This window comes from Calypte anna, chromosome 11 (genome assembly GCF_003957555.1).
Source record: "Calypte anna isolate BGI_N300 chromosome 11, bCalAnn1_v1.p, whole genome shotgun sequence".
NCBI classification, from domain to species: Eukaryota; Metazoa; Chordata; class Aves; order Apodiformes; family Trochilidae; genus Calypte; species Calypte anna.
Genome location: NC_044257.1, coordinates 2,764,966 through 2,785,802, shown reverse-complemented (window position 1 = coordinate 2,785,802; position 20,837 = coordinate 2,764,966). Strand labels below are relative to the sequence as shown.

Here is a 20,837-nt window from a genome sequence, read left to right as displayed (position 1 = left end):
AACCTCCCCTTGGATCCAACCTCCTTGGGCCACAACTGGCAGTTTTCCAGTCTCCATCCAATCCCAACATATGACACACCCTGCCTGAGGCTTTCTCAGCACCAAAGCACCCCACAGCTCCTCTCCAAGTGCACTCTAGGGTCTTGAGCTCTCCTCCATGGGCACCCAGGTCCCCCTCTTCCAGCAGTGCAGCCCCTGGTGAGGTTGGTGGTTAAGGTGCCCCCCTTGTCTTCCCTGCCTCCCAGATCACTGCAGGCAGGCCTAGGATGGGCTTGGATCCATTTCCCAGTAGCATACTGAAAAGAGCACAGCAGGTTCTTATCATCTTTATTAGCATGTTGGTTTTTCTCCCAACACAGTAAATTCTCTCTACAGCAAAAGGTTAGTTAAATCCAGTTTGCATATTGCTATCTAGTGTGAGCTGTGGCCTTGATGCCACTATGACAAAACTCACAGGTTGCTTTCAGACGGGAAAATGCATTGAATTCCACTGTGACCAGGAAAAGGTGAAACCAACAAAAGTAAAAGAAAACAAACAAACAAAAAAAACCACACCAAGGAAAACCAAAATGACCAGCAAAACCAAGGCAAGGAACAGAAAGCGAGCATGACCAGACCACCTCCAGGGGAACCACACAGCACCGCTTGGACAAAGATGCAAGGGGGAATGAACTGACCAGACAAACCCTTATATATATTATGCACATGTATAGGTATTTATAATATCTATTATCTGGAAGGACAATAAGAAAATGAGAGATTGCAGTGGTATCTACAATAAAAAGAAGCTACGTAGCTTTCAGAGTCACACCAAGAAGGAAGCACATAGCAGAACAAATGGGTGGACAAATGGGGACACTGGTGTTTCAGGGTGACCATTCAATATGGGAGGGGTGGAGTGGGGCACCCAAAAGCCCTCCAACACCTGCTGAGAGCCCTGGGCCCCTTGCTGGGACAGGGTCTGGGGGATGCTTTGCGGAACCGGGTGGGACCTATCCCAGCAGGTTGGTTCTGGTCACCCAGACGGGAGAAGCTGGTGGGTCCCCTACAGATCCCTGCTTGGGTTACCCACAGACCATCCACACAAACCTGAGCACCCAGAGCCTGGGGCTCACTTATCCAGGTGTAAGAGGAGCTGGGCACTGCTGCCTCCAGTGTGGGCCGGGGATGGCAGCAGAGGTTGGGTAGTGATGGCAGGGTTATGCCTTGTCGCAGCTCCTTTTGCCAAGCAGCAGGGGCTGGATCCACCCAGAGCCAGTGGCCTGATAGGGTCCCGTGGCTCAGGGGGAACCAAGCTCTTAAGAGATCCTGGGGATGTGAATGTGTGGATGTGGCCATGGTGGGTTTCACCAGCTCTGTAGGTAAAGCCAGTCTGAGGGCAAAGCCAGGCACTGGGGTGCTCACTATGTCCCATGGGTCACCTCAGACTGCCAGTGCCTGGTAGGGCAGAGGGTGCAGAGGGCTCCCTAACATTCCAGAGGGACAATGCCTTATCTTATTGCTAATGGCTCCACCACAGTGACACCACCAGGCTGTGGCAGAAGTAGAGGGGTGATTTGCCATGTGACAATGCCCAAACCCAGTGGTCTCTGAGCCCTGGTGGTCTCATCTCAAAAGATGGCAATGGAACCATCATTGTGTCAGGGAACAAGCAATCCAGGGCACACAGCTCCACTTCACCTCAGCAAGGGTTTGGAAGCAGGTGGTGGTTTGTCCTTCTTGCAACAAGGGACCAAGGAAGTGCCACCACAGGTGAGGGCATGGGCAGAGACAGGGCACCTCCATGCCACCCTCCTGCCCCAATGGCACCCTTTCCCCCTGCCCCAGGGTGCTCTAAGGGTACAACAAGGGTGAGGGGACAGTTTGGGGTGCAATTTTTCACAATGCTGTCAACTCTGAGGCAGCAAGTCCTCAGTGTGCTGGGGGATCCCATGCAAGCTCTTCCCAGGGAGGGTCAGAGCAGAGAAATGGTAGGTGCGTGCTCAGGAAGGGCCCAGTGACCTACCAGTGAGTGAGGCTATGTGGTCCCTGCCTTTCTTCCGGCTTGGCCAGTCACCAGTTGACCCTAGGGAACCAACCTACTTCCTGTATCCTCTCCACATTCTGCTTCCCTGCCCACAGGCTGCCGCCCTTCCCCCTCCCACCATCCTGTCCCCATCTCAGAACACAGCCCTTGCTCCTCCATCCAGGTTCCATACCCCTGCAACCCACCCTCCCAAGTCAGGGTCAAGCTGATGCTAGGAAGGGTGAGGACTAATACAGAACTGCTGGGCAAAGCCAGGAGCCAGAGCTGGAAGGCAGTGAAGCAAAGCCCCCCCCCTCCTTCTTTGGTACCAGACAAGGGGATGAGGCCAACAGCAAAGAACATACAAATCAGCCTCGAAGGAGCAAGGGCACTGATAGAAGACATCCATGTGGCAGGTGGGTGCTGGTGGGATGCTGACAGATAGGAGATGGCTCTGGAGGAGACGGCTCTGGAGGAGACGACGGCAGCAGGCATGGACCTCAGCATGATACCTCCATGGTGTGGTTGATCTGCCCCATGGCCTCGGTGCTCTCCGAGTGGGTGCAGGCACGTGGGCGGGTGCCGTCCATCGAGCTGGCGCTGGTAAGGGAGGCTGTGCGGGAGCGTGCCAGGCGGGTCATGCTGGCTGATGGCACTGCACAGGCACAGAGAGATGGCCAGAGTGCTCAACTTCCTCCGAAAGCCAGTGAGACCTAAGCTGACATTGCCTCGTGCAGGCAAAGCCACAGGTTCCACTCCCCTATGCAAGTGACCCCAGCACAAGCTTGTAGCATGTGTTGCTGTGATAGCGTGAGCGGCTCCAGGCTGGCACAGGACAGGGGGGCATGGATGGGGCACCCTGGGAGCAGCTGCATGCCAGGCAGATCTCCCAGGCCACAAGGCTCCAGGGAAGGGATGAGCTGGGATTGGAGTTCTCTGGTTCCTAGGATGTGCAGGAAGGTGACAACCCCATCCATCCAGGATACCCACTGGGCACAGCTCTTGGATGCTGGAGGAGGGCACAGTGGACACACTGCCAAGACTGTTCCCAAAGCAGGGAGACTTCTCTAGGTGCAATTTCTTAGCCCTGGCTCAGAGTGCCATTTCAGGCGAAGCAGAGCAAGGCAGAAGGCACCCAGCTGGGAAGGGCCAGCCCCACACCTGGACTGCTCCAAAGGCTGCCCAGGCAGCCAAAGAGCACAGGCCAGGCAGGCACCATGCAGCAGCGGGCATGGACTGAGCAGCAAGGAGCAGTACCTGTGCCTCCACTCAGCCTCCGATCCTTCAGGTGGGTGACTGGCAGGGGCAGAGCAGGAGGGCAGGGAGTGCAGAGACAGAGTGTCAGCCTAGCCAGCCACTCCATGGGGTCAGGACCCACCCAGCCCCACCTGTGCACACACATGAAGCTGCCTGTGTGCACCCAGACCTATATACACACAGACATGTGCATGAGGCCTATAAACACACACATCTCTGTACATGGACCTTTGTACACATGCACACACAGGTATGCACACATATCTGTTCATGGACCTACACACAAGTGCCCACAGACCTCTATACATGAACTCTGCACATCTGCGTGTACACAGACAGTCCCTGCTTGTGCATGCTCACACACACAGACCCTGCCCACACACATATACCCACACACACATGCCCTCATGCACACAGAACTTGTATACCCCACGCCCCTACAAAATGCCTGCATAGATATCACGTACCCCTACACATACAATGCCACAGACATACGTGCAGCTCTCCACTGGGACAGATAGAGGGGTGTCAGGATCCCTGCCTGGATAAGGTCAGCACATGCACACACAGGCACACACTGGATCTCACAGCCCCACGCCCAGCCCTGGCACTCACTGTAGCCCATGCCTTGCAGGAAGTACTTGAAGGCTTCGGTCAGCTTGCCGGGCTGCAGGGAGAGAAGGGCAGAGCTGAGGCAGTTCCAGGCCAAAAGCCCACTCATCCACAGATGCCTCTGGCAGCCCCTGCACAAAACCAGTCTGCCCACAGCAGCCAACCCACCTTCTGCCAGCCCTGGACAGTACCCATGCATGTCACAGGGACCAGTACCCCCTGTTAACACTGGGAAAGCAGGGGAGCTCACCTGTGTGACCTGGGGCAGCCCACCAGAGTCAGCCATCTGCTGAGAGAAGGTTCTGCTTAGTTTGGGGGAGTGCCTTTGCCACCCACCCCATCCCCTGCGCCCCTTGGCAGGATGCCACGGCTGGGGCCACCCTGCTCTCCCCCTCAGGCCCCAGCCCCATGACCAGGATGGGCTTGGAATGAGGAGATGGGGACACCCTGCAGCTCTGGAGCAGAGGCCAGTGAGGTAGCAGAACTGCCCAGCTGCCCCCTGCCACACACCTACCTTCAGGAAGGTGGTATTGGTGGGATCCAGCTTGGAGTTACACTCCACCTGCAGGCAAGGGGGATGGTGTTAGCACCCCGGGGTATCCTGACCCTGGCAGAAGTTGGCCATGGTTACCAACAGTGGCCCATGGCACCCTAGTTGATACATCCCAGAACCTGATTGTGCAAACATGGACAACTACATGGATGTGTGCAAGCACATGCATGTGCTGGCAGCTGTTTGGGTGTATATGGCCATGCAGGGAGAAGGCCTGTGTGCTGCACATCCAGGTGGAAAAGAGGCTTTCTAGGTTTGGCAACCACACACGGCTGCATGTGCAGCTGTGCCCACACAAGCATGTAGGTTTGCACGTGAGCATCCTCCTGCACCTAGGAGCATACATATGCCTGAGCAGGCAGCTCACATCAGTATGCCCACACATGGGCACTGTCCACATGCCATCCCACAGGCTCTACCCCATCACTCACCACCCCCTCTTCAGCAGGAGCATTATCTCCGACCACCAGCATCACAGGGCAGCTGGAAGTGAGAGGACAAAGGGCCAGAGTCAGGGCTTGTCCTGGGCAGACTCCCCTGCCCTGGGACTCCCATACCATGCCACTCTGTCACTTACCGCAGTGTCTTGGCATTGGGCACAGTCCCAGGCCGGTTAATGTCCAGGTCCCTGCGGCTGATGGAGGAGAAAGAGGGCCACTGTGAGCCCAAGACAGGTGATGCCACCAAGGCCATAGCACAAGAGCAAGGGCATCACCAACTCTGAGAAACAACGTTCAGCATTGCTGCTCCACCACTCTATGGATGGAGTACAAGACTGCGTGGCTATCTCTGCCATGCCTGAGCAAAGCCCATGCTGCAAGATGCAGCACCCTGCAGGGTAGCAAGGCTTCCAACCCCCTTCACACATGGACAGCATCTCTGCTCCTGTTCCCAAGCCTGTGCCAGCACCCAGCACAGGAGACCAGGCCATATAGACCCACGGCCATGGGCTCTGTGACATGGCAAGGCCCTGACACAAGTACCACCACTCCTGCATCCCCGTCCAGCACCAGTGTACAGCTCTGTACTGCTGCTGGCCTGCATTGGTGGGTGATGGCAGCACCCAATGAAATCAGGGATCCCACGGTGCCCTTGGGACCACTCCCCTTTGCTGTAGCCCCTGGCCCTAGCACAAGGATGCTCACCTGTTGTACATGTTGAGGAAGAGCTGGAGGTTGAACTGGTTCACCACACTGCCGATCTGCTGGCGATAACTCTGCACCAGCTCCGTGTTGTTCATCAGCTCTTCCTGTGCCACAAAGGACAGTTATCAGGGCAGGCACTGCCAAGTGCCATGTAGCTCCCCACTCCCCTCAGGCCTGCCCATGCAACGCTCAGTGCAGCAGAGCAGGGGGATGCTGGGCAGTGTGGCTGGGCACAGGCCACAGGCAGTACACCCAGGCATAATGCAGGTACAACTTGCACACTGGCAGGGCTTGGCTAACCCCATCCCTAGGTTCAGGGTCCAGCAGGTCCAGCAGCACCATGGCAGTGGCAAGCAGGGCAGGGCACACTCTGGGCGACCTGCTGAGATACTGAGCAGGGCAGGCAGGGGGCCATCAGGATGCTCAACCCTTACCTGGCTGAACAGGTGGGACAGGACATTGTCTGGCAGTGTGCTAGTGAGGCCAGAGAGCTGTGGAGAGAGCACAGGGAATTATGACACAATGGCTGGCTCATACCCCAGGGAGCCTGCAGGGCCTGGAGAAGGGTGGGAGCTCTGCCTACTTTAGTAGCTGCCCAGTCAATCCAGCCCTTGCCGTTGGGGTCAATGTTCATGAGGACCAGCCCTTCAACCAGGTCAGGGAAGATGAGCTGCAATGAGCAGGAGGGGCAATGATTAGTGGGACCCAGGGCAGCCCCCACTAGTACCACTGCACAGTGCGCTGTCCTGAGAGCAAGGGGAGAACTGTAGAAAGAGTGCCTGGCCCCTCAGGAACTTTTGCAGTGGCAATGACTGTGTGTGGGGTGTCAGCTCTTGCTCTTCCCCATGCCCCAGGCTGACAGAAGGTATGGACAACTTTTGGTCAGCCCATCCAGCCTCAAGGCTCACCGCAAACTTGGCCAGCACGTAGGCTCCTGCCCCAACGCCGATTCCAATCACATACTTGAACCTGGAAAGCAGAGAGATGTGGTTTTGGGGACAGTACGTTCCCTGGGGCACCCCACCACCAGCAAAATGGGGCACAGGAAGACATGCAAGGTGCCAGCTTACAGGGAAATTTTCCCATCCTCAAACCTTTTCCTCCTCTCCATCTCCCTGCTCAGCTCCCTCAGCTGGCAGTTGTGGAGGAGAGGCTGACTTACCCAAAGTGTTGCACCACACTAGGTAACATGGCAGCCAGCTGGTCCATGGATGGGTACTGGTACCTGTGACACAGGGAGGCACAGGACAGAGGTGATGGAAAGGCTGGGACAGGGCAGCTGACCTGCCCAAAGCCATCAGGGAAATGCACAGGACAGAGGTGATGGAAAGGCTGGGACAGGGCAGCTGACCTGCCCAAAGCCATCAGGGAAATGCCACCCACCCACAAACCACCCCACTGACCACCCTGGACCAATTATCTGATACGGTTCAGAGAGACACACAGGCAGGGCACAACTGCCAAGGCACCAACAACCCAGCAGGCACTGTTGGTGGGAATAGTGAGCCCCTGATTCTAGCACCTACCCCTGAGGGAACTGCGAGGCTCCTGCCTGCTGGCCTGGTGCATCCACGTGGCACACCACAAAGTGCTTTGTGATTTCCTGCATGTCTTCATAGTTGAAGAATGTGTTGAAGCAAAGCTTGTCTGTCAAAGGGCAGACAGGGATCAGAGACCAAACATTGTCACGGGGACCTGGTGGGCCAGGTGAGCATAGAGAGAGGTCACCTGCCCTCCTACTGCCCTTCAACCTGGTGACCAAAATGCCACCAAAGCCCTCCCATCCCATTCCCTCAAAGCTCCTCATCCCCACAGCCACTGTTAGCACCCCCTCTGGTCCCTACTACAACTTGCCGTGAGCTGAATCCATGCTTTGAGTACCAATAGGTGCCAGCAGCAGGGATTGACCCAGCATCCCCTGGAGAGTGCCTGTCCCCACCTAGCATGGGTGGGTAGATAGCCAGCACCAGAGTGGCAAAGCAGTCCTGGCTGTGCTCAGCCCAGGCTTTGGGTCCAGCTGAGCATCCAAACCCTCTCGCTGTTTTCAGGTGCCTGGGGAAACTTAATGTAGCCTGGAGACCCTCCAAGGGAAGAGGCAAAGAAACTGAGCTGGGGTCTCTGGACAATGTCCTTGCATTCCATAGCAGCACCAAGCTCACTCCCACCTGCTCCCAAGCCCCTTGACCCAGGGATCAGTACTCACAGTTGAGGCCCACGTCATGGTATGTCAGGATAGCTGGCCGATTCCCCTTGGGTGAGCCCCGGATGACCACATGCAGCAGCCCATAGGGGGTCTCAATGTCATGTTCCTGCGGTAAGAGGAGACATGGAGTGATAGCTGTCTGCTCCAAGATTTCATCTCCTGCCTGACCACCCCAGCCCTCACCGCTGCTTTCTGGGATAGCTGAGCCCTGTGGGAGCAAAAAGGAAAGAGTAGCCATCCCAAGAAAAACCCCAGCTCAGGGCAACCTGTCAGTGACAGAAGGCAAGACAAACTATGCCAAAATGCTCCCAGATTGCATCTACTCCCCCAGTAAGGAAAGACTTGGGATACAATAGTAGGATTTTGGATTGGATAAGTGTATCATGGGATGGGATCAAGGAATAGAGGTTTGGGATAGGTTGGGATGGTCCAAGAGGGCTTAGGAGAGAAGGATCATGGGATGGGACAGGAACTCTTCAAAGGTCTGAGACTGAGGGCATTTTGGCAAATGGGTGGAGGATCACAGTACGGCTCAGTTGGCCTGGACTCACCGTACCTGGGACAATCAGACAGACAAACATCCCAGGAAACCCTGCAGACTGATCCCAAAGTGAACAATAATGTTACTTTAAAATCCCTTGGTCTGAAGTGGCTGTGTGCCCACACAGAGACCAGGACTGCCATGTGCCTCAGTTTACGTGGCTGGGAGAGCTTTAGCCTCTTTGTCACAGCCATCGTCCCCAGCCAACATGAGAAACTGAGGCTGCAAGCCCAGGTGCTAGCCAAGGCATTGCCTGGGGACATGGGACTAGAGGTTGCCTCCAGACACCTGTGCTAACCAGCCAGTCCACTGCCAGTGACCTCAAAACTGGAATCTAGGTGAAGCAGGAGCATCATGCATTGAGCAGGGCTGGGCAGGGGATCCTGGCAGGGTCCCCACCTGGCATGGTCCTCACTGGGGCTACTGGCAGCCGCATGGATGGGTTGGTAGGAGGAGTGTGTGTACATGGACACTCCCATGGGTTATACATTGCCAAGGACTCTGAAGGACATGACCTCAGATGGAAGGAACCACTGAAGACAGGGTCTTCTTAACTGCAGTGCAGCCTCCTCATGGAGATGTGCTGTCCCCAGGCAGATGTAACATCTGAGGGCAGCTCAAAGGCTCTGTGGAGGCAATGCTCAGCTCCCCAAGGGCACCCCAACCCAAGCCCTCATCTGCAGCTGTCCTTTCAGTTCCTTGGGCTGTATCAGGGAAAAAATGATGAGCAGAGACATCCCCCCACAACAAAGGATGAGTAAACTGAGGCAGGGAAAAAGGTGTGGCCCAAGGTCACAGAACAGGAGGTGTCCATGTGGTCTAATCCTGCGCATAAGGCTTCCCTTCCCCTCCCCATGCCCACAGGTCCCTGTCACAGCCCGAACAGCTCAGCCCGCAATTCCACCCAAAAATCACACGTCCAAGGTGGGGGCTCCTTCCCCAGCACTGCTTGCCCGCAGCCCCCATCTAAAGCCAGACACATCCTTGCTCGTGCTGCAGCCTCTACAGTGTCGCTGATGCCACAGCCCTGCCCTTCGCTGCAAGGATGTTCACTGGTAGGGATGTAGGCAGCGACTGGGGTTGGCACTGACAACCCCGTGGCCTTTCTGAGAAGGGGCACAGGGTCGCAGCACTCATAGGTGTCTGAGAGAGCCCAGCCCTCCCCATTGCAGTGATCCCACCTCAGTCATCCTCCTCTGCACCAGCCATCGAGTGTTGCCATCACTGCAGAGGCCGGAACACATCCAAGGGATTGCAAAACAGCAAGAGACCCTCTCCCTCTGCAGCCCCGGGAATGGGGAAGGAGCAGTGTGCCTCTCTCTTCCCAGCAGCCAGCCCCCCCTTCAGCCGCTGCAGATGCGCCTTCTCCACCTTGGGCTTGGCGCAGCATCTCGGCGGGGCTGGGGGAGGACACGCTCAAGGACAATGCGTCCCCAAACACGCAACACGTTAGGAATGCGGCAGCGGGGCTGGGGAAGGAAGGTTCACCCCAATAGCAAGGCCCCCCCATCACGGCAAGCCCTCCCGGGAGCGAAGGTCCAGGTTGGGAGAGTAGTGGGGTGATGGGGAAAGCTGCTTAAGGAGGGTGGACAGAGAACAGGAGCCGGTGGTACCTACCCCATCCCAGCACTCCGGCATGTCGAGGGACCGGGGCAGGAGGATGCGCGGTCGGGGAGCACGCAGAGGCCCGGTGCAGCGGGCTAGAGCGCAGCCGAGCTCTGCGGTGGCCGAGCCCCGCGCCCCCTTTTATAGCCGAACCCCAGCTCTGCGCTGGGCCCGCCCCTCCGCCCCCTCTCTCCAGCGCAGCCCCGCAGGGTCGGCGTTATTGCTGCCGTGGAGCTGGCCCGCAGCCATTGGCTGCCGAAGGGATTATCCATGCTCCAATTGGCCTCAATACCCTGTCCGTGAAGGAAAACGCCTGGTACCGAGCGATACCCGCTCCATCTTCCCTCCTTCGTCAGAGCCAGGCAGGCAGGGGTGCAAGGACGGGGTCATACCTGCACCCCCGGCAGCACACCCAGCACTGACAGAGTGCTGCAGAGCCCAGCAATGCTAGCCTGAGCCCAGCACACACACATCACACACACACATCACGCACACACATCACGCACACATCACCCACATGCACACACTTGTGTGCCTCCTGCCCCACAAGAACATGCAGGATCACACGTGAGCCTGCAGCCACCCAGACCAAGGCATAGCAACACACATACCAGGAAGCATACACACAACCCCATGAATGGAGATGGTACATGCTAGACATACAGGAGAAGGACATGCTCTGCACACTCACGTCACCATGCACAGAGAACACACACCAACACAGACACACAGGGACCAAGCAGAAATGTGTGTGTCGTCCCCCCCCCACGTGTTGGTGCATGCAAAGTTTTGAAAAATAAATACAGTTACATATGCTGAAGCACATGCACCCCCCAGAATGTTTGTGCATGCCCCCACATGGGCATGGTCCCCATGTGTGTGTTGGTACACGTTCCTGTGCATGTATGTGCATGGGCACTTGCATACAAGGAGTGTACCTGCTGCATCCTTCTCCTGTATGCTTAGTATGTGTGCCATGGTCGTCACCATGGACGCACAATGACCTGGAAACACATAGCACCTTGCACACAAGTCCACAGAGGGGCACATATGTATACACATGAAAACACTGCTCAGATATCTGTGCTACCTTACCTAGTAGCACAGTCATCCCACTTGCTGCAGGATGCTGGCATGCAGGGGGTGTGCAGGATTCAGCCCCAACCTGGAGGTCACCACTGACAGGTAAATAAGGCAGAAGGAAAGACAAACCCAGCAGCACCACAAGGCCAATGTGTGCTGTGTGTGCATGCACATGTGTGTATTCTTGTATGCACAGACATGCAGGCAGATAGTTTCTGCCCTGATTCCAATGAGGTCTCATGAGAGAGCAAGTCTGTCTGACTTCAGCTCGCCTTCTCACCCCTGATGACCACAGCCTCCAGCCACCCAGCAGGCTCTGCCACCCCTCTGCACCCTGTCCCTGCCTAGCTCAGCACAACTGGCACCCAAGCTGCTCCAGCACAAAGCTGGGCAATCACATATGAAGAGAAAAGTCCCACAGTCCCTCCAGCACTTGCCAAGGGGCGCTGCAGAGTCAGCCATGTTTCAATGCTGGACCACAGCTGCATCCTGGAGGGACCCTCCAGCCTCCCTGCCCTCCACAGGGTTGCTCTGAGCCAACTTGATCCTGCTATCCTTTCAGAATCAGCCACACAGCTTTCTACCACCCTGCCCTAGCACATAGAGCAGCCATGTGCAGATGGGGTCCCACTGCCACCACCAGCATATGCATGGGCTTCCCATGACGGCAAAGCCCCATGTCGTTGGACTTGCCCAACAGCCTTGTTCCTGTGGAGTCTCTGATGTGGAATAACAGAGCTGAGCCACTTTTCCCTGGAGAAAGCCCTTTCCTTAACCTGTGACCTGACCCACAACTAGTAGAGAGCCCCTGAAAGCTGTTTCCTCCAAGGTGATTCCTGAACCTGGTACAAAGCCATTAGGAGGTCTGGGTGTCATTTTTGCTTTCCTCTGCCCTGCTGCCTGCAGAACCAAAGAGCACAAGCAGCCATTGCCTCCAAGCAAGAGATGCAGAGGGTCACGAGAAGGCAAAAAAAGACATAAGGTGGCAAAATAGAGGGGAGAAGGGGTGGAAAAGCTGAAATGAAGCATGGCATGAATGCAAAAGGGCAGCAGGGGGATGGGAAAGCTGAGTAAGGGTGACTCCATTTGAATGGCATTTAATGGCATTGCTACCCCACTGGCTATTGGCCCATCCACCTAGCAGGTGGCCCAGACCTCCAGCAGGGCTAGGGTGCCCAGGCCCCAGGGAAAAGGCACTTGCCATCCCCCACTCCCCAACCTTAGCCTATGCCAACAGCCCCAAGGGTATTACTTTGTCAAGGGGTGGCACTGGGGCTACCCACTGCCCCCCACTGCCCTAGCCAGGCCAGAGAAGATTAGCCAGGGAGCAGTGAGTGGCTCCAGGGGAGAGCAGAGAGATGGCAAAGATCTAAGCTGGGTGCTGGATTAAATCATTCCAAGGAGCTGAGCCTAGAAAAGGAGGTGAGAATGCTCTGAGGAGAGTCTGGTAATCCCAGCCTTTGCAGGGAACTAACTGGGGTAGGGGAAAGGAGGGGGTTTGCCCTGGCACAGCCTGGGAAGCTCATCCCATCCCCATCCTGGGGCTCTTGGAGGGGAACCAAGAGTGCAAAGGGCCTGACTGGCTTGGGAAAAGCCACCTTGAACTTTGCCCAGTTAATTGTTTCAGGAACCAAAAGCATGCAAGCACTTGGCTGCAACTTTCGCTGTCTGGATGAGCTCCAACTGGGGACCACCAGCGAAAGGGGTAGGCCAAGCCCTGAAATACTGTGATGAAAAGATTGTCCTAAAAGAGTCTCTGCTCTTTATCATTCCTTGAATACCAACTGTGCCTCCCCCAGAATAGCTGAATTAGAGCCTAACTGGTGCCCCTGGTTCTGCAGGGAGCTCTGGGCAGCCTGGCATTGCCACTTCCCTCCCTTTTCATCCTCACTTCTGTCCCATCAGGGAGGTTTGGGTTCCTTCCCTTTCTCAGAGACCCTGAGCAAACAGAGCAAGAAGCTCTGTTTGCGAACACCTTGCTACTCCCCACCCAACATCTTGTCAGCTTTGGAAGGGTGGCATTTCTCTTCCACTACAGCCATTTTTTAATAATTTTGTGGCCTCCAAGAGGACCACCAAAAATCTCCTACTCTGGGAACCACAGCAGACACCACCCACCATCCTGATGAAATTCCTTGCACTCCACCCAGCTGCACCCTTCCAGATGCCTGAGCGATGGAGACAAAGCAGGCCAACCCCAAAAGCCTGGCCACCGCTTTGGAGTGCCAAGCTGGCATAGGCTCCCTTGCCCCTGTCCTAGGAATAATGAAATTCAGATTTACTTTATCCTTGCTGCTGCTGCTGTTTCAGTGCTGAATCTGGTAGAGCTCAGTGAGCACTCACCCTTCCAGCAGTCCCAGCCACTAGCAAAGCAGCAACACACAACATGAAGTGGGTGTTGCCTGCTTTGTAAGAGGGACAGGCAATGAGCTGGGGTCCAGCAGCCCCATCATCCTCCCTGTCCATCTACCTGCAGGGAGCCCAATGGAAGCCAAGCTTGGACAGAGGTCTGAGCACAGTGAGGATCAATACAGGAGTCAGGCTGGAGCTCAGGCCACATCGTGGTGCTCCCTCAAGAGGTACAAGGCAGGCAGGTACCAGCCAGTGGAGTGGAGGGACTCAGCTCTCGGCGAGTGGTGGAGGTATGGGGGGTAATATGCCAGCCCTTCAGGAAAGAAAAATGCTTTCAAACATCCTTGTGTAAGCAGGGAGCTAGTATTGCTGGGAAACCATTGCCATGGCAATAGCAGAGGGGCTGGGAAGCAGCTTGGCCCTCCTGAGAAGAAATCGCCGGTTTTAAAGAGGTTTTGTCCCCGGCCCGTCGCCAAGTGTCCGGACACACATCTGAGTGCCAGCAGCAAGCATGCCTGACAGGGAACCCTGTCGCCTCCTGCTGGGGACCACGCGGCAGGTGCAGCCCCATGCACACACTGCCCGGGCCCAGCAACCCATGAACGGGAGGGCGGCAACACCCCCGGGGCCCCACAACACCCGCAGCTTGCCCTTGCCACATGCTTCGGTCCCAAGTAGGACCCAGGGCACTCCCGGGCCCGTCCTACCTTCCAGTCAGAATCCACAGCGGAGAGGAAGACATCAGAGTTCTCCTGCGAAAAGAAGGAGCCATCAAGGACAGAAACCCCTTTGCCAGCCCCACATTACCCTCCTCCCACCAAACTCCACTGACACCTGTTTCCAGACAGAGCTGACTGCACAGAGCTGAAGGGACACAAGGCCTTCACATGTGCACACACACACATGTGCATTAAGTATGTATGTGCATCTTTTCATACATACATCATCACACTAAATCCATGATCACCCACGTATATGCATTGCCACCAGCATGTCTGCATGCACACATGCACTCAATATCAACGTAAATGTGCACACACGTGTTTCCGATACAGCACAGATCTGTGAACACATCCACACCAAATACCCACACATAGGTGCACACACGTGTCCCCAACGTGGCACCTGTCTACACATACATATGCACTGAATGCCAACATGTGTACACATACAAGTAACTCAACACCAGCACATCACCACACACATATATATATTCAGTTGCACTGAATAGCAACACACATGCACATGTGTCCCCAGTCTCAACTGCCCTCAGCCCTCCCCCTCACCCCCCATCCTGGCCCCCATCCCACAGGGCCCTGTGCCAGGCACTCCCTGGACCCACCAGCTCAGTCTCCTGGCCTCGCAACAGAGGCTTCTCCTCCGTGAAGCGCAGCTCAGCCATGGTCATCTCCTGCAGCAGCAGCCCTGCCAAGGGCCAGGGTGATGTCAGAGTCCACCATGGCCCCCCTGCCCCAGCCTCCCAGAGTCTCCCGGGTCTCCCTGCCCACAGGGACAGTATCCAAATCAGTTTCCAACATCTGCAATGAGGACTTGGTGCTTCAATTCATCCAGAAGCTGCTGCCAGCCCCTGCACTGGGAGCTGGCAGCAGGCATGGGGTAGACAAAGCCTGGAGGAGTTCAGCTCCCAGCTCCCACCCACATCTACTAATGTCATTTAAGAACAGACCTATCTCCATGGCATGGTCTTAGGCAAACTGGGAGACAAACCAGGTCTGCCCATTCTGGTCATCCCTGTAAACACTCATCCCAGGACAAGAGCATCCCAATTCCCACCCCAGCTTCCAGCATCAGTCTGAGAGAGAACAGCTATGGTTTTGGGGGAGTTCTAGGCTGCAGCCAGACAGAGGTGGGACAGAGGGAGCTCTCCCTGCGTGGTCAGAAGGGGTGATGTTCCGAAGCTGTGCTGGTAGCAGAGAGATGCCCTGAGCAGCAGGGGAGCAGAGAGACAGGCTGAACTTTGTATTGCAACAATGGGAGAAACCCAAATGCTCCCAAACTCCTCTCCTTGCCTGCCAAGTAGGTGCTGGTGAGCCAGGAGTTCAGCCCAAGGGTGTGCAAGGTTAGGCTTCAACATGGCTTCACCAAGGACAAGCTTAATTGCAGAGCTGCTTGCCAGCACAGATGTGTATGATGCTGACCAGGACATTGGAGCTTGGTACCCAGCCCCAGTGCCAGCATCTCCAGAAACACCTCCAGGGATAAGCTTAACTTGGAAAACAGAGGGGGGACAGGAGGATGCCTGCACTCCCAGAGGCTGGGTGCACACAGAAGATGACAGACACGGGGGGCACAAGGAACAATCCAGGCTCATCTGGGATAGATAGGGTGGGCAACTGGCAAGTCCGAGCACAAGGGCTTTATCTGCACTCAGGTGGGAATTGGACCTCAGGCATTTGTTCTTGAAGCCTCCATTTCCCCACCCTTCCCCAAGGTCAAGCCTTCAGACAACTGTTGCTGCTCCAAAGAGTTCAGCACTGGTCCTACACCCCCTTCACTTGCCACTCACCCTTTGTAGACTGCCTGGGATCCTGGAATGATACTGGGCTGTGTGAGCACTTCAGACAGACCTCGCTCCATCCACAGCCTTGGCCAAGCCTGCTTCACTCTTTGTCCACTTTCTAACTTGGGTCAGCCCAGGCTGACAATGTGAAAAGGCCACCAGGAATACAGGAGCTGGTCATAAACTGCCCTCCAAAGCCAGCTTTTTCTCATCCCATCAAGTTTTCCATTCACAAAACAAGTCGGCTGTTCCACCCATCTGCCTTCTGCAAACACTGCTTTGTTCCTTGGGATTCATCTAACAAACCAGAATGGTTTGGAGGGAGAAACATCACTACGAAGCCTCTTGGAATACTCAGGGCAGCCAGCACTGGGGGTCTCCATGTCATCCCACACATCCCAGTGGACCAGGGTCACAAACCCTGGTGGGGTGAGGTGCTGGCAGCCCTGTGGAGATGCACACATCTGGGGTACACTGCTGCAGGCAGGGCTGCTGCTGGGCAAATGGCTTTACACAAGGGGACAGTCCTTACCTGAAACCCCCACTACATCTGGGACCATGCAACCTGAAGAGGCACTGACCAAGCAATCCCAAGATCCCCTGGGGCAGGATTCTAGGGTTAAAAAATGTAAGGAAAATCGGCCTCACAAGCAGATGAGTCTGGAATAGAGTAAGAGAATCCCACGCTGACTGCACCAGCCTACTGGGGTGGCTGGAAGCAGCACTTAGCCTTTATTAATTAAAGCTTCCAGCTAATATGGGAGAGAGGGTGACCAAGCAATGAGGAAAGGTCCTGTGACCTTGCTGGCTTGTGGGGGGGGTGGAAAGCTGGGTTATGAGTGCTATGGCAGAGCTCTGTGCCAACCAGCATCCTCAGCACAGGATGGGAGGTCACCAAAAGTGGTGCTGAGCATGGAAATGGAGGGTGCTATGGGCTGTGAACAGGATAGCAGCCATGCTTCAGGTTTCTCATGGGTGCTCTGCTTCCCAGGCCACCCCACAAGGTCTCCTCATCCCTCCCCCAGCCTGGCTGGGCCATTGTCACTGCAGAGGGCTGGTGAGAAAGCCAGGGCTCCAGGTCTCCTAGCCAAAACAACTTGGCTCCCATTATAAGCCGGGGCAATGTGACAATAAGCCCTTTTTGTTTCAGTTTGCCTCAGTGCTACCTGACAGCACTCATCCCCAAGAGTGGGGGCCAATGGGCACCCATCTCAGTTCCTGCTCTGCCTTCCCAGCACAGTGCCACCATTTCCCAGGCAGAGTTCGGACATGCCTTTTACCTCATCCCAAATCAGTCCCAAACCCAGTGCAACATTAGTGCTCTGTTTGTGACTAGTGCTCTGCCCTGCTGAGGCCCAGGCACCACATACATGAATAGGAACAGAAACAGCCATATTGGATTCACAGCCATGTTGTTATTGGCAGAGAAAAAACTCGTGGCAAGGAAATACACTATTATTATCATTACCATGATGAAGCTGTGAGAAGGGCTTAGTACTGGGCAGCGTGCCTGGTTGTAGTCATAGAATCATTAAGGTTGGAAAAGGCATCTAAAATCATCAAGTCCAACCATCAGCTGTGACCACCATGACAACTGAACCATGTCCAGAAACCAAACCTAAACTAAACCTGGTAAAATAGGATGGGATCCCTCAAAAACACACTAGCCCCATGGAGTGTCCCTATTCACCACCCACATCCTACCCTGTTGCAGACATGGCACCCATGGGATGATAGCACATATTCTGAAGACTAAGAGAGAAGGAACAGACAGGGAGGTAAGTCTGGAGAACCAAGGGATGGACTTGTCAAGCAGCAAAGCCATGGCAATTTTCAGTGAGGTGGGAACAAGAAGGAAGGGAACCTGCAGCCCAACCTGCTCACAGTATTGCCCCTTGAGATGAAGCACTGGGGTGTATGAAAACCCTAGGGTGACACCACCGAGGCCATTTCCCACCCAGGGCAAGGTGAACACCCACAGCTCACTCTGACCACCATGGGGGCACAGGTCAGCACTCCTGTAGGTACCACAAATCAGACTAATGATGCAGTCCAACTAAGATGCCATAGTGTGACAACAACCACGACAAGGAAGCCGATGCCACTGACGCAGGTGCTGAGCATCCCAGAGTCGGGGGCTTTCTGGAGCACCGGGGGGCGGCAAGAGCAGTGGAGGACTCTGCAGGGCATCAGGGAGCGGCGGGGGCAGCGGGGAACTCCCTGGGGCAACGAGGAGCGGCAATGCCAGCAGAGGGCTCTGCGAGGGCATCGAGGGGTTCCGTGGAGCAGCAGCAGGCCCTGAGGGGGCACAGGCTGTCGCACAATGGCTGTTGCTAAGAGCATTCCCAGCCCCATCGGGGGGGCACAAGGAGACCCTCAGGGCAGTCTGGAGGAGAAGCGGGCTCTGCCGCCACAGGCATCCTCTCCCCCTCTTTCCCTGCTGGGTAGACCCCCTCCCAGGAGGCTGCCAACCCCCTTTCCCCTTCCCAGCACCGCCAGGGTGGACTCCCCTCGCTGCCTGGCACGTTGCCTGGCATCATCTCCCGTACGCCAAAAAGCATCGTTCCTCCCACCTAGGGAAGAAGAGACAGGCGGCAGGAGGGGGGCGCCCCAACTCCAAGGCGGGGGCTGGGGCTCTTTCCTACCCCCGACCCCGACCCATCACCCCAGCGAAGCGGCTCCTCCTAGCCTCGCCCCCCGCCGGGAGCCACGGGAGCAAAGGGGACGGACCGGACCGTACCTGTCAGCAGCTCGATCTTGTGCCGGAGAACCTTCATTCCGGGGCCGGGAGGAAGGCCGGGGGGACAGCGGGATCCGGCGTGGGGAGTCACAGGAACCCGGGAGTCACAGGAACCCTAGCCGGTGCCGGAGCCCGTGCGAGGGGCGGTGCCGGGGAGAGGTTGGGCACAGCCCCGCAGAGTCCTCCCATCTCCGGACCAGAGGGAAGGAGACGGGGTCGGGAACGGGGCCAGGAACGGGGTTACGCCAGAAGGACATTGGAGCCGGGCCGAGCAGGAGGAGAGGGATAGTGCCATGGGGAGGGAGAGAGGAATGGAGAGATGGAGTGGGGATTACATGGCGAATGGAGCGATGCAAGGCGGGGGAGGGGAGGCGTTAGACGGGAGATAAAGCGAAGCGGGGGAGGGGAAGGGATGGAGGGGACAGTGGCACACATCAGCCATGTGTAGGGAACCATGGACGTCCCAGAGCTGGCCTATGATGGCCAGTGTGTCCACGGAATCCTTGTGGTTGTGGGGTCCCAGGAGCCTTGGGGACCCCCTGGTACAGGGCCATGCCCAAGAGATCTGGGGGTCCTCAAAAGCAGGGGATGGTGATAACCAAGGTTCCTGGAGAGGATCCTGGGACAAAAGGGATAGATAGGCCCAGATGGTCCTAGGGTAAGGGGGACATGTGCCATAATGGTCTGGGGGCGCCAGGGAGTGAGGATGGGGATAGCTATTGTCTGAAGGATGTTCCAGGAGTGGAGGCCATGACTAGGGTGGTGATGACCCCACACATTGATTCTGGGGCTGCAGAGTGGTAGCTGTTTGGGGAAGAGCAGGAGATTGTGGGGCGGCTGTTGAGTCAGACAAAACCAGAGGCTCTAACTACTGCCATGGAAGCTGGGGGGTTTGGAGAGGGCCAGTCCCACAGCAGAGCAGATGCAGGACTGTCATCTTTTGAGTGAAGCTCATGGTGCTGCTCTCTGTCCTGACTGTGATCCAGTATCTTCAGGGGCAACTAGCTCTGCATGCCAGTCACCCTTGTCATGTTGCCCAAGTTTTGAAAGGACTGAGGACCCCATCATGTCCCTTCTTTGGGCTTGGCTACGTGTAGAGCCTGTGTCCATTGCAAAGGCAGAGTGAGCAAGTCAGGACCTGATGCTGCTTCATTGTTGCTATTTATGTAGCCTGGGAAAGCCAAAGTGTCTTGGGGGTTGCATAAAGCTCAGGTTCTTCTAAGCCAGGAGAGGTCCATGCAAGAGGATCCTGCAAGAGGGTTGGGATTTGGATGCTGGGATTGGCAAGACAACCCCTGCCCTGAAGGTCCTGGGGACCTAGCAGCAGGAGACGTAGGCTGGCCCTGGAAAGGGGTTTCATGGCAGTCCCTGTCTTGAGCCTTGGGAGCAGTGCTGGCATCTCAAGGGCACAAACCAGGGTTAGCACCACCTTCATCTAGACACCCAAGTTTGCCCCAGACCTAAATTCCCAGGATGGCAGCAGGTGAGGCTGGTCAGGGTGCAATGAGGATGAGGTTTGGAATGCCTAGTTGAGATGCAGTGGCTGATGAATGTACCTCAGTGCTTCATAGCACCTTCCACTGCTGCATTATGAGGGGCTTTGAGAGCAGCCATAGGCAGCTCATCCTGCAAGCACCTCTTCGGGGGCTGCAGGAATGTCTGCTGAGACAGACATTCATCTCCATCCCTGGCACATCTGTTTTAATGGCTTGTCCCCAGCTTTTTGGATGGCAACCAGTTTTCAGATGATTTCAGCCTCTCTGGATGAGTCACCAGGAGCTCTGTATTTGCCTTCACACCTCAAAGGGAGAAACCACCTAGGATTTCAGGGAGCACATGGACCCTTTAATCCCTCAACAGGGATGTAGTCCAGCACTCAGCACTTTAATAGTGTCAGACGTTCCCTGCCTCAGCACTGCCTTCCACCCTCTTCTTTGGTTCCAGGAGCAAAGAGGTTTCCTCTGAACTGGTCAGGGATGAAATAGAGTTGGATTCAGTCTCTCCTCCTGACACTGTGCAAATTTAACATCCTCTTTCTTCTCCAGTTGCCAGTGGTTTCTATGGGAATAAATGATTTTTCACTCTGGGGAGTTATGTTCTCTGCATGAAGTCCATCTTTATCAAATAACAGCTGTTAGATGGCTACCTTGCCAAAGGAGGAGGGCCAAGGGGCAGAAACAATGGCACAATTAATTAGGCTTGGGAAGAGCACAAGGTCTC

The 20,837-nt window shown here is 55.8% G+C and overlaps 1 protein-coding gene across 7 annotated transcripts; it reads right to left on the bottom strand.

Annotated features, from left to right (window-relative positions):
* Positions 1 to 310: 310 nt before the first annotated feature.
* On the bottom strand, positions 311 to 18,976 carry NDRG4 (NDRG family member 4). Of its 7 annotated transcripts, none has more exons than XM_030457780.1 (17): positions 18,618 to 18,765; positions 14,699 to 14,781; positions 14,064 to 14,108; positions 7,776 to 7,881; positions 7,099 to 7,219; positions 6,735 to 6,797; positions 6,481 to 6,541; positions 6,156 to 6,242; positions 6,007 to 6,063; positions 5,573 to 5,676; positions 5,005 to 5,061; positions 4,859 to 4,910; positions 4,389 to 4,436; positions 4,125 to 4,160; positions 3,878 to 3,929; positions 3,263 to 3,301; positions 311 to 2,660 (listed from the first exon to the last, which is right to left on the bottom strand). In XM_030457780.1, the coding sequence occupies exons 1-17, from the start codon at positions 18,652 to 18,654 to the stop codon at positions 2,506 to 2,508; spliced, it is 1,203 nt and encodes a 400-aa protein (XP_030313640.1). In that variant the 5' UTR covers positions 18,655 to 18,765; the 3' UTR covers positions 311 to 2,505. The 7 variants fall into 7 exon arrangements, with proteins under 7 accessions (XP_030313640.1, XP_030313639.1, XP_008494416.2 ...); XM_030457779.1 differs by having other exon boundaries at positions 4,125 to 4,163; positions 18,618 to 18,716; XM_008496194.2 differs by lacking the exon at positions 3,263 to 3,301 and having other exon boundaries at positions 18,618 to 18,976.
* Positions 18,977 to 20,837: the final 1,861 nt, after the last annotated feature.